The sequence below is a fragment of the Halichoerus grypus genome, chromosome 7 (assembly GCF_964656455.1).
Source record: "Halichoerus grypus chromosome 7, mHalGry1.hap1.1, whole genome shotgun sequence".
Taxonomy (NCBI): Eukaryota; Metazoa; Chordata; class Mammalia; order Carnivora; family Phocidae; genus Halichoerus; species Halichoerus grypus.
This window is the reverse complement of record NC_135718.1, coordinates 154,133,711-154,146,192: the sequence shown is the minus strand read 5'-3', so window position 1 is coordinate 154,146,192 and position 12,482 is coordinate 154,133,711. Positions and strand designations below refer to the sequence as shown.

Genomic DNA, 12,482 nt, shown 5'->3' with positions numbered 1-12,482 from the left:
CAAGCTAGATAGAGAGCGCGCGATGATGGAACGGGGAGGGCGCGGGCGCTTGCGCAGTAGGGCGGCCGCTCCCGGCCGCGTGCGGCGCGCAGGTCGGCGCAAGCGCGGAGGCTGGGGCAGTTGGCCGGCGCGCCACCGCGCATGTGTGTCAACTACGAGGGTGGGTGCCGGGCGGGAGGCTTTTCGAGTAACAGCGCAGGTGAGGTCACTGAGCTGGCCGGCGTCTCGGGTCCTCCGGGGCCGCGATGGTCCCTTTCCAGCCTTAGCTGCGGGAGGAATAGCGGCGCGGGCCGCCTTGGGAGCTTGGTCTCTGGGGCCGGCTGGGTGGCAGAGCCCTTCTCTCCCCGAGCGCGCCCCTCGCCCTCCTTACGCAGGTGCGACCCGCAGCCGCTGGGAGCGGTGGCCGCGCCCGCTCTCCTACCCGGGGCACGCCCCCGCGGCTTCCAGGCCGGCTCCCCAGCGCCCTCCTCCTGCGCTCCACTGCCAGCCCATTGGAGATGATGGGGAGCCAGGATGTGGAAGTTACCTCGCAGGGCAGGAAAAGGGCTGGTGGGGTAGGAGGACAAAGTGGAGGGAACCCCCGTTAGTGCGAGATTCTTAAGGTTTGGGCTTAGTTAAATGACTACTTTGTCCAGAAAAGAAGAAGCAACAGTAACAGACGTCTGTTTTCCAACCTAGTGAAGGGATCATGAGAGCACGAACAACTCAACAGTCCCTTATATCTGGTCATGAAACAGAACAGTACCTTCTTTCACACTTCTTCCTCCCCAAATTGGCGCAGCCCCGGATGTGCTGGAGAGAAGTTGTCAGTAGTAAAGTAATAGCACGGGTTTTTGGTCGTGTAACGCTGTGGTTCTTCCCCAGGCAGCACACCTGTTGGTGTCCCGATGGAGCAGCGTGCTAGCCCTCCCAACGGAAAAGGTGTGTGTCCGAGGCCCTGCTCCCTCTCCCCTGAAAGCCAGACCTTAAGTGCTCAGAATTTGGGAAAGTCATTCTAGCCTGTATGTATTTTTTTTCCCGTTTTCTCCGTTGATTGGAAAGTATTTGTAGCTGTTCTAGGATTTGGGGCTCTCCGCAGGCTCAGTCCGTAGAGCATGCGACTCTTGATCTCAGGGTCATGGAGTTCAAGTTCCCTGTTGGGCGTAAACCTTACTTTAAAAATAAATAAATAGATGGGAACATTGCTGTATTCCCAATGTCTAGAACTGGATCTGTTACATAATAGTTGCTCAATGATATGTTGAGTGAATACATTATTCTTCCTTTGTTTCCCCTCTTACTACTTAGAACAAGACTTCCTGTGCAGGGGTTCCAGGAGACACAGTGTTGACCAGAGTAAACAGATACTCTGCTTGAGGGGGGGCGGTCCCACTCAGCGGGCAGGGAAATGCCTGGGGCGGGACTGACTCCAGAGCCCAGCCACGGGGAGTAGGTGACTCCATCCATGTGAGAGGCCGACTAGGTCACAGCTTAGACATAATCGACCACCTGTTTTCACAGAATGTTGTGACCGGTAAAGAACGTGACCGTGGAGTCCCCCGGCCCGGATTTAACCCCAGCACTGCCACGTGGCTAGTTGTGGAATCTTAAGCAAATTTCCCAACTAAACTTTTCTCAAATAAAATATGGAGAAAGCTACCTACTTCTTAGGGTCATTGTGAGAAATAGTGTGCGTAAAGCACCCTTTACTGTTATTTTCTACGTTCTGCTTCTGTTGCTGCTCCCCAGCCTCCTCCTCTGTTGTATTGTCAGAGGTGTGGTTCCTGTATGCGTTGTGTGCAAGTATTCTTCACACCTTCACACCTTCACGCCTTACAGCCTGGCAGAAAACGTATCCTCCTGTACCTAGGATGGGCCTGAATTGTTGAGAAGTGCATTTGTATGGAAGTTAAAGTTAAATTTTTCCAGTGGTGAAAATAATCTTGAGACCCCAGTTTCAGCTTCTGTCTCCTTACCATTCTGCACGAGCCATCAAATGACAGATGAGATGAAGGGAAAAGAAGATGGAGGGCCTGTAGCAGGGCTTGGAAAATCCACAAACCCAGCCTAAAAAAAACCCTACAAGACAGATTTCCTTCACCAGGAGTAATAGGGAATAAAACAGATTTCCATTTTCGTAGGCCCAGTGAGTTTCCAAGTAGAAAGCACCTCAGCCTGGCACCTGTGTGTGAGGACTCCCCCCCCGGGCCACACCTCTGTTGCACTTGGAATTAAGGACAAGAATACGACGTCTTCCTTCATACAACCTACCTGTCACACTTCTGCCCCCAGGCTTGTTTTCCATGAAGACAGCCGTCCTGTACCTTCATCCTCCAAATCCCAGCAGAGACAGGATCGCTTCCGGGGAGCACAGTCCCCAGCTGCACAGATGTGTTCTAGGTTGGGTGCTCTCTCGCACTTCTGGAGTGGAGTAACGTGCATGCTCGATCACTTAGTGATGGTCTGCACCTCAGGACTCTCAGTTCCGTGAGAGCCGCCACCACATGTGTTGGCTTGCTGTGGCATCGTCATGGGTGGATGCTCACGGGCACTTAGCTGTCTCCTAGAATGAGTGGATTCAGTTCTTCTGTCCTTGACCTTGGCCTGGCAGTGACTTGCAGGCTCCTTCAGAGGCCCAGCCACTTTGCCTCTCCGTCCATCGCTTCTCTGTACACTTTGCTGCTTCCTTCTCATCTTCCAAACTCCTGAGGACGAGCTCCCCAAGGTCCCATTTTCTCTCTCAGTTTTTTACTGATTTGTAGGAGAGCTGATTTGTTTTTGCCGTTTCTTTATCCCCTCTTTGTGGCTGGCCTGGCAGTTTGACCTTTCACCTGAGCTCAGTGCCACCTCTGCCTGTTTTTGTAGGTATTTCTACCTGGACTGCCTAGTCTCCACTCATTAGTATGTCCAAAATACGATTTATGTTAATCTAATGGGGCCCCAACTCAGACTCCCCTGAGTAAACAAGGAAATTCAGAGGCTTGTGCAGTTGGGAGGGAGGCTGAGATGGTCACAGGCCAGGAAGAAGGCCTGCAAGAGCTGGGGCCTCAGGGACTGTACTGGGGGACACAGTGCCTAAAGCTGTCTGTCAGTCCATCTCTCTCCTATGCTCTTGTCTGTACCCTCTTGCTTGTATCCGCTCCTTACAGCATGCTGGCCAAATTCAGTAGCTTTCATCTGCCCCAACTTTACATTTTCCCAGCATAGCAGATCAGAAGAAAGCAAGCTGCTTTGACAACAGAATCCATATATGGATTCCCACCTTGCCCGTTGTGCTTACCCCTTGGATCACTCACAGTTGCCAAGGAGGCTGAGATACTGTTGCTGGCCTGTGTTGTCTCACACGCCCCTTCCTCCTGGGGAGCGGGGCCTGGTGTGGTCCCGCCAGTGTGGCCTGGAACCTGGGGAGAGTGGTTGTCCAGAGGAAGTGTTGCTCACTAGACAAAAGTAGCGTATGTCTTCTGTAGAACTCATGACCTTCCTACAAATCCATTTTTCCTTCTAACTTAATTCTTTTTGCCAAGGGTTATTTTCTCATCAAGAACTTCTTTCACATCCAGCCCATTTTAATAACTGTAGATTAACAAAATACAGTTTTTATCACATTGTTTCTAATCCTAAAAGGCTCAATGGCTTTCCATTGTATTCAAGAGAAAGCCTGAAGTCTCAGATTCCCTGTTGTGAGGGGTCTTTCCATGGCTTATCCTGCTCTCCTGCGCTCCTCTTTTCTCCCACTTGAAATATCTTTCCACTCATCAAAAGCGCCCTGTGTTCAAGGTCCAATAAATATCCTCTACCTGCCTGGACTCTTCTCTATCGTACTCATATTGAACTCTTGCAGCTTTTCAAAAGCATCCATTTCTATGTTCAAATAACATACTTTGGATAACTCAGATAAAAGACCTCATTTTCAGGGTGCCTGGGTGGCGCAGTCGGTTAAGCATCTGACTTAATTTTGGCTCAGCTTATGATCTCAGGGTCATGAGATCGAGCCCTGCATCCGGCTCCGCACTCAGCATGGAGTCTGCTTGAGATTCTCTCTCTCAAATAAATAAATCTTAGTAATAATAAAGGTCTCATTTTCACCCAGACTGTCAGACGCATCGTTTAGGTCCTTAGGTGGATATATATCACATTTCGTCAGTGCCCTATTTGTCTCCCAAAGAGATAGTACCTGAGAAACCACGAGTTCGAGGTCTTGTGACGCCCGAGTGTCTAGCACAGGAATAAGCATGTGGCACACGCCCATGAGCACTTGTCAGGTGTGAGCTGAACCCATCCCTGCTTGGTTTCCCTTACTCCCACTATGGTTTCTTTTTTGTCTTATGTAACTTCAGTTGGAGCTACTAAGGGCAGGGCCTTGGCACCTGTGTTCATAGGCCAAATGCAGAGATCTAGTTAGAAAGGCTAGAAATTGTTAGAAATAACTCTGAATAGTTGCCTCTGATTTTGTTCCAGCCAAAGAGGAAAGTAATGTTGTGCCTCTTTGTCGAGCCAAACCCTCCCCTAGCTTTATTAATCTTCAAGCAAGTTCCCCACCGGCCACTTTCCTGAACATCCAGAACACAAAGCTGCCCTCAGGTAAGGATGCAGGGCAGGTTCCCCAAATGGACCCCATGCAGGATGGGGAGGGGTTGCATGGAGGAAGAGGCCTGAGCTTTCTCCCGTTGATCTGGTGCCAACTCTGGGTCATCGGCAGCTTGTTGATTATTCAGGTCTACTGATTTCATTTTCTTCCCAATTCTACCAATTTGTGTTGGTTTCCTTATTAGCACTTTTACTAGGCTAGGCGACTGAAAGGAAAATTTTATTGTTTGCTAGTGTTGTTAGTTAAAATGTGGCTAGGGAAGGGAATGGTAGGCATTAGCTCAGTTTGTCGCATTTCAGTTATTCACATTCCTGCGGGGAGATCAGTGGGCGTTGAGGATACTGGCGGGAGCCTAAGCAGGTGCTAGACGGCCGCGACAACAGTGTGTGCTGACCTCAGAGTTTAACAAAGAAGTCAAGGCCGATAAATACACAAAAAATAGGCAAATGACTCCCAAAGTTACCTAGGAGCTGGCTGCATGTAATGTCGTTGAAAACATTAGAAAAAATTGGGCTAATGCAGCAAGACTGGTTGAAATGAGGCAATAGGAGGGGCTGCAGGTCACCGCTGATCCGACACTGTGTCAGGTAAGGAGGCTGAGGCATCCCTGGGGCCTCAGTCGGATCTTTGCGCTCACTCGTCAAGTATGTTTTGAGTACTTAGGCACCAGGGCATGCTTCTAGGTGCTGGGAATACAACAGTGAGCAACCAGACAAAACTCCCTGCCTTCCTGGAGCTTACGTTCTAGAGAGGGGACTTCAACAACAAATAAGTAATCACAGAACAGGCTGTATGATCATAAATTCTATGGGAAAAAAATTTAGCAAGGGACAAAGGTATCAAATCCCAGTGATGGTTTTCCAGTTAAAATAGGGTGGCCGGGTAGGCGACAGGCGAGCAAAGGTACGCGTGCGCCGAGTTGTGCGGGAAAGATGAGAGCCCTCCCCACCCCAGGACAGTTACAGAGTCTCCTGTCCCCTTTGCACCTCCTTTGCTCTCCCTTCAGGAGTTGACCACAAGCCCAAGGAATGCCTGGGACTCCTAGAATGTATGTATGCCAATCTCCAGCTCCAGACCCAGCTCGCCCAACAACAAATGGCTATTTTGGAAAATTTACAAGCATCCATGACACAGCTGGCCCCTGGGAAGGGAAGCAAGAACTCTTCTCTCCCAGCCTTATCCCGCAATCTGTGGTTAAATCACCTGCCCCAGTTCAGTAAATGAATTGTGGAACAAAGTTACTGTGTATGTTTTCTCCGTTCTCCCCAGCAAACTCTTGGTGGAACCTGGGCATAGGTATTCTGCGCATGGTTGGTTAGTTCACAAGTTCACAGTAAGTGCTGGTTGGGTGCAAAGCACTGGACAAGGCACTTGGGGATATGTATCACGGTAAAGACCATCTTGGGGATTTACTGTCTAACAATGCAGCTAAGACCGATAATTCATTGCAAAATGTAGTGGTCCTTGGAGGGGCCTTGAGGGGGAGGGGGGTTGCTAGGGGATGGCAGCTGGACTCATCTTGGACTCTGGCCGCAGGAAGTGGTCTTATGGTGCCACGTGATGAAGGGGCGGGGCATAGATAGATGGAATAAGGTGGTTTCATGTCAGTTGAGAGGCTTGGACAAAGACCTTGAGGTAGGAGAATAAGTCATCAGAAATTAGGAGAAGAGGCTTCCCCCCTCCGCCCCCCCGGATATAGGATGTGAGGTAGAATGGAGAGCAGCTGAGAACTGACCAGGTAGCTTTCCCGGGGCAATTGTACTAATGGCGGCCACTAGAAGCTCTGATTTTATTTGAGGCACTGGAGAGCCATTGGAAGCTTTCCAATAGCAGCAGGGCACGTGTAAGGTCATAGAAACAACATGGGCAGGCATTTTGGGGTGGAGGGAGAATGGCACTTGAGAGACCTGCATAAATTGATAATCTGATGTGAAACTACCATGGGCTGGATAAAGGGCTTAGAAATGAAGACAGGTAATGTCCTCAGGACAGAGTGGGTGAATCTGAGCTACACTGCAGAGAACGACTGACTACCAGCTTCGAACTTGACACACCAAGACACAGCATCTGTAAATTTCTCTGCTGGGAAGTCAGTTTAGCTTTAGTGAGGGGTCAAGTCCAGCCATAAATTTCCAGTCATTGAGAAGAGGACACATGAGGTGAGCTTAGCCACGTGAGCCACACTGGGTCGTCACTTTCTTACAGATGTGTTGGCAAGTTACTCTTGAGACTGGGTCCTCTTTCCACAGAGGCCTTCTTTTCCTATGGAATGCGGGGAAAGAGCTGGGTTGGGATGCAGAGGTGAGGAGGAGAGAAAGCAATAATTAAGAAGAGGACTTCACTCTCAATCTGGAGGTGTTTTTAGGTCTAAAATGAGTCTCTTGTAGACAGCATATGGATGGGTCCTGCTTTTTTTATCCAATCTCATACCCTGTGTCTTTTGATTGGAGCATTTAGCCCATTTACATTCAGAGTAACTATTGAAAGATAAGGAATTTAGTGCCGTTGTATTGTCTGTAAAGTCCCTGTTTCTGGAGATTGTCTCTGTTTCTTTCTGGTCTATGTGACTCTTGGGGTCTCTCTTCGCTTACAGGATCCCCCTTAATATTTCTTACAGAGCTAGCTTGGTAGTCACATATTCTTTCAGTTTCTGTTGTCCTGGAAGCTCTTCATCTCTCCTCCCATTTTGAATGACAGCCTTGCTGGATAAAGAATTCTTCGCTTATGGGTGCCTGGGTGGCTCGGTTGGTTAAGCAACTGCCTTCGGCTCAGGTCATGATCCTGGAGTCCTGGGATCGAGTCCCACATCGGGCTCCCTGCTCAGCGGGGAGCCTGCTTCTCCCTCTGACCCTCCCCCCTCTCATGCTCTCTCTCTCTATCTCATTCTCTCTCTCAAATAAATAAAATCTTTAAAAAAAAAAAAAAGAATTCTTCGCTTAAAATGGCTAAAATTAACAAGACAGGAAACAACAGGTGTTGGGAGGATGTGGAGAAAGGGGAACCCTCTTACACTGTTCGTGGGAATGCAAGCTGGTACAGCCACTGTGGAAAACAGTATGGAGGTTCCTCAAGAAGTTAAAAATAGAACTACCCAAGGTGCCTGGGTGGCTCAGTCGGTTAAGCGTCTGCCTTCAGCTCAAGTCATGATCCCAGGGTCCTGGGATCTAGCCGCATCGGGCTCCCTGCTCCACGGGGAGCCTGCTTTTCCCTCTTCCTCTGCCCCTCCCTTCCATTTGTGCTCTCTCAAATAAGTAAGTAAAATCTTAAAAAAAAGATTTTGCTGGGGCACCTGGGTGGCTCAGTCAGTTAAGCATCTGTCTTAGGCTCAGGACATGATCTCAGGGTCCTGGGATCGAACCCCGTATCCAGCTCCCTGCTCAGTGGGGAGTCTGGTTCTTCCTCTGTGCTCTCCCTCTCTCTCTCTCTCTCTCAAATAAATAAAATCTTGGGGCACCTGGGTGGCTTAGTTGTTAAGCGTCTGCCTTCGGCTCAGGTCATGATCCCGGATCCTGGGATCGAGCCCCGCATCGGGCTCCCTGCTCTGCGGGGAGCCTGCTTCTCCCTCTCCCACTCCCCCTGCTTGTGTTCCCTCTCTCGCTGTCTCTCTCTCTGTCAAATAAATAAATAAAATCTTTTTAATAAATAAATAAATAAAATCTTTAAAAAAATAAAAAGATTTTGCTCATTTATTTGAGAGAGGGAGCATAAGTGGGGGGAAGGGCAGAGGAAGAGGGAGAAGCAGACTCCTTGCTAAGGGGGGAGCCTGACACGGGCCTCAATCCTAGGACCATGAGATCACGTCCTAAGCTGAAGTCAGACACTTAACTGACTGAGCCATCCAGGTGCCCTTTATTTTTATTTTTGAGAGAGAGAGAGAGAGAAAGCCAGTGGGGGGGGGGGGTAGGCAGAGGGAAAGAATCTCAAGCAGACTCTGCACTGAGCTCAGAGCTTGATGCAGGGCTTGATCTCACAACCCTGAGATTATTACCTGAGCTAAAATCAAGAGTTGGTCACCTAACCAACTGAGCCACCCAGGTGCCCCTCAATTAAAAAAAAAAAAAGTTTAAGTCATGCTAAATGGAAAGATAGTCTATGTTCATGGATAGGAAGACTCAATGTTGATAAAACATCAGTTCTTCCCAACTTGATCTTTTTTTTTTTTTTTAAGTAGGCTCCACGCTGGGTGTGGAGCCCAATGCGGGGCTTGAACTCACAACACTGAGATCAAGACCTGAGCCAAGATCAAGAGTCAGGACACTTAACCTACTGAGCCACCCAGGCACCCCATTCCCAACTTTATCTATAGGTTAAATGTAATCTTAATCAAAATCCCAGCAAATTATTTTGTTGATATTGAAAAACTTATTGTAAGGTATGTATGGAGAGACAAAAGACCCAGAATAGCCAACACAATGTTGAAGAACAAAGTTGGAACACCTTGGAGATGATCCCTGACTCCAAGACTTCACATAAAGCTGCACTAGTCAAGAGAGTGTGGTATTGGTGAAAGGCTAGACAAGTAGACCAATGGAACACAATGGAGAGCCCAGACATAGACCCACATAAATATAGACAACTCCTCTTTGACAAAGGAGGAAAGGTAATCCAATGGAGAAAGGATAGTCTTTTCAGTAGTGTTGGAACAACTGGACATCCACATGCAAAACGTGAATCTGGACTCCTTTCTCTCTCACCGATGTCCAGTCCTTCAGTAAGCCCTGTCAGTTCTAGCTTCCAAATCTACCCAGAGCCCAACTGCTTCTGTCTTCTCCATGTTACTATGACTACTGGCTCTTGCCTGGATTGTGGTGCTGGCCTCTCGACTGGCTGCCTGCTTCCACTTATCCCTACACTCCTGCCCCCTGGGCAGCCAGAAGGTCCTTTAAAATAGTAAATCAGGGGCGCCTGGGTGGCTCAGTCATTAAGTGTCTGCCTTTGGCTCAGGTCGTGATCCCAGGGTCCTGAGATGGAGCCCCACATCAGGCTCCCTGCTCGGCCGGAAGCCTGCTTCTCCCTCTCCCACTCCCCCTGCTTGTGTTCCCTCTCTCGCTGTCTCTCTCTCTCTGTCAAATAAATAAATAAAATCTTTTAAAAAAATGAAGTAGTAAATCAGATCATATTATTCCTCTGCTCTTAACTCCTCGGTTGCTCCCCATTATCCTTACAGGAAGGTCACGCTCCTTACCAGGGCCTTGAGTGATACGTGTCTGGCCCACGCCTCCCTGCACTGCCTCCTTGCTCACCACACCAGCCGCCTTGCCCTCCATGCTGTTCCACCTCAGGGGCGGTGCGTTTGCTGTTCCCTCCGCCCAGGGGTCTGTAGGAGCCCCTTTCTGGCTTCCTGCTTGCATCTCCTGTGTCTCCCGAGGCCTTCCCCAGCAATCTGGCCTCACACGCCCTTCCCTTCCATCACTCCATCCTGTCGCTCAGCCTTGTCTACATCAAACCTCTTAGGGCATCTTAAATAGCTATTTGTGTGTGTTTCCTGAGTCTCCCCCACTAGGAAAGCATCTCCTTGAGGGCAAAGTCAGTGTCTTTATTTGTTCACTGCTGTGTCCCCAGGGGCAAAGCCAGGCCTGCTTGACCTTGCAGAGTGTGGCTCAATAAACAGCTATGAACGAAAGGCTGAGCAGCTATGACTTTGCCGACCAGCATCAGGAGCTCCAGATTTCACATCCCACCTGTGTGTCAGGGGCCTGGTGTGCTGGCCGGCCTGCAGGACGGGACCCAGAGCAGCAGCCCATGTCCTAAGTGTGCACTAGATGAGGCGAAATTCTCCGGTGTTCACGGCCCAGTCCAGTCCCTCTTCTGCAGCCAGGAGCTTCCTAGAGCCAGCAGCCCCTGTCAGATGGAAGGGACCCACCTCACCACCTCCATCCCGGCTGTTCCCGCCCTGCAGTGGACGTCCCCCACCAGGCCCTGGGCAGAAATCTGCTCTACAGTTGTTCCGTCCTGGGTCATATGTGAAGAACATTTCTGCTCAGTTGCTCCCTTTCCAGACAAGAGAGGTGTTCATTAAAACTCATGTTTGGGGGGTGCCTGGGTGGCTCAGTTGGTTAAGCAACTGCCTTCGGCTCAGGTCATGATTCTGGGGTCCCGGGATCGAGTCCCACATCGGGCTCCCGGCTCGGCGGGAAGCCTGCTTCTCCCTTTCCCACTCCCCCTGCTTGTGTTCCCTCTCTCGCTGCCTCTCTCTCTGTCAAATAAATAAATAAAATCTTTAAAAAAAAAAAAAACAAACTCATGTTTGGGGAAGACTGGCAAGGAGCATGGGGCTGGCCTAGGAGAGGGAGTCCCTGGACTCCCTGCAGGGGGAAGCAGTAGGACGTGAGCCAGCTTTCCCGGCTGGTCCGGGATGGACTGTGGTTCTGGTTGGTTCCGTGGTGGTGGTGGAGTCCTTGGGAGCACTTGGGAGGAAGAGAAGACGGGGGGACACGTGGTGTTCTGTCCCCCGCCCCTTTAACTGTGGTCACACCCACATGACCCATTCCCCTGAGCAAGCCCCCTGCCCCCGCACCCCACATTTCCTCCTGGCTTTTCTCTTAAGGGGCCCCACTCAGGCACTTGAGGATTAGATGAACACCCTTCGTTTTGTCCTCAAAACTAAGGACTGAGGGCCAGTCTCCAGACCTCCCTAGCAGTGCACAGATTTCCCCTAAGGCAGGAAGCAGGAGGAACGGAAGGCAAAGAAATGGCCATACCGTTTACTTGCGTGTTTCCTTATTAACAGCAGTAATTACCATGAGCTCTGCTGCTGAGGACACCCTGCGGGTCACGTGCTTCATGGACATTCATCCTCACAACAACCCTTGGGAGGTGAGTTCTCTCCCTGTAACAGGCGAGGTTCAAGGCTTGGTAAGCAACTTGTGCAAAATCTCTCTGGGACAAAGCTGAGACTCTGACCTATGTCCCCACGTTCCAATATGCCCTTACCTTCTGCACTTTGCTGTCTCCCAACACTTTTGCTGTCGGGAGTTCACCCCAGACCCCCAGCAGGAAAGGCTAGGATTGTACTTTGGAAACGGCTGCTGTCAAGCCTTAGCAACTGAGACATCGTCTCCTCCGTCTTGGCGTCCTGAGAACAGAGTGCGGTTCTGTCCCGTGCGGGGGCGGCGGAGTGTCGGGGAAATCCCCCAGAACCCCAGAATCCGGCACAGCACCTGGCCTGTCACAGGAATGCAGGTAGAGTGTTAAACGCATGAAAAAAACTGGGGACTTGAGATCATTGCCTCCTGACAAACTTTTTTCAAGGTACTGTCATTTTGATTTTACAGATGAAGGAAGCTTAAGCAAAAACGATCTGACAGTCTCTTATGTGCACACTAAGATGGTGAGGCCCTGGGCAGAGAAAGCCATGTCTAAGTTTCACCATGCTGTGTATGTAAATACAGCAATGTTTTACATGGCGCTGCAGTGGCTGTGGTCTTCAGGAGGGTCTGAGGTCTGCAGTTCGTCCAGCCCCAGAAAATGGGCGTCGAGGAGCTCTCTAATATAGCCTCTTTTCTCTTCATACCAGAGCGCTGCACAAAAAGGAACCCCTTCCTCCACCCCAGCTGTGAAATTAGGCTAGATCTCAAAGTAAGCATCACCTCCTCTCGGAAGCCTTCCCTGACCACCCCACCACGGGTTAGTGCCCCCAGCCTGTCCCCAGGACAGCCCTCCGCAGCCTGATCCTGCCCGTTCACTTACATCCCCTGAGGGCAGGGGCTCGGTCTCTCTCCAGCCGCCCCCCAGCCCCGAGCACAGTGCCCGGCGCTCAGCAGGTGCTCAGTGTGTTTGAGGAATGAAGGCGGGCTCTGCCCTTCCCCGGATCTCCTCTGTCCACAAGTTGTCCTGTCACTGGGGATGCTGGTCGGATGGCCCTTCTGGAATGTGCTCGTCCCAGGCCCCTGGCCCCCACTGCTCACCCCCTCCA

General features: G+C 50.5%; 1 protein-coding gene across 2 annotated transcripts; it reads left to right on the top strand.

Moving 5' to 3' along the window:
* Positions 1-137: 137 nt before the first annotated feature.
* TSACC (TSSK6 activating cochaperone) lies at positions 138-10,837 on the top strand. 2 transcript variants are annotated; one of them, XM_036071072.2, is made up of 4 exons: positions 138-199; positions 865-921; positions 4,438-4,560; positions 5,574-5,855. In XM_036071072.2, exons 1-4 carry the CDS (start codon positions 142-144, stop codon positions 5,789-5,791), a joined length of 456 nt encoding a protein of 151 aa, XP_035926965.2. In that variant the 5' UTR covers positions 138-141; the 3' UTR covers positions 5,792-5,855. The 2 variants fall into 2 exon arrangements, 1 of the variants encoding a protein (XP_035926965.2); XR_013450030.1 differs by lacking the exons at positions 4,438-4,560; positions 5,574-5,855 and adding an exon at positions 10,130-10,837 and having other exon boundaries at positions 149-199.
* Positions 10,838-12,482: the final 1,645 nt, after the last annotated feature.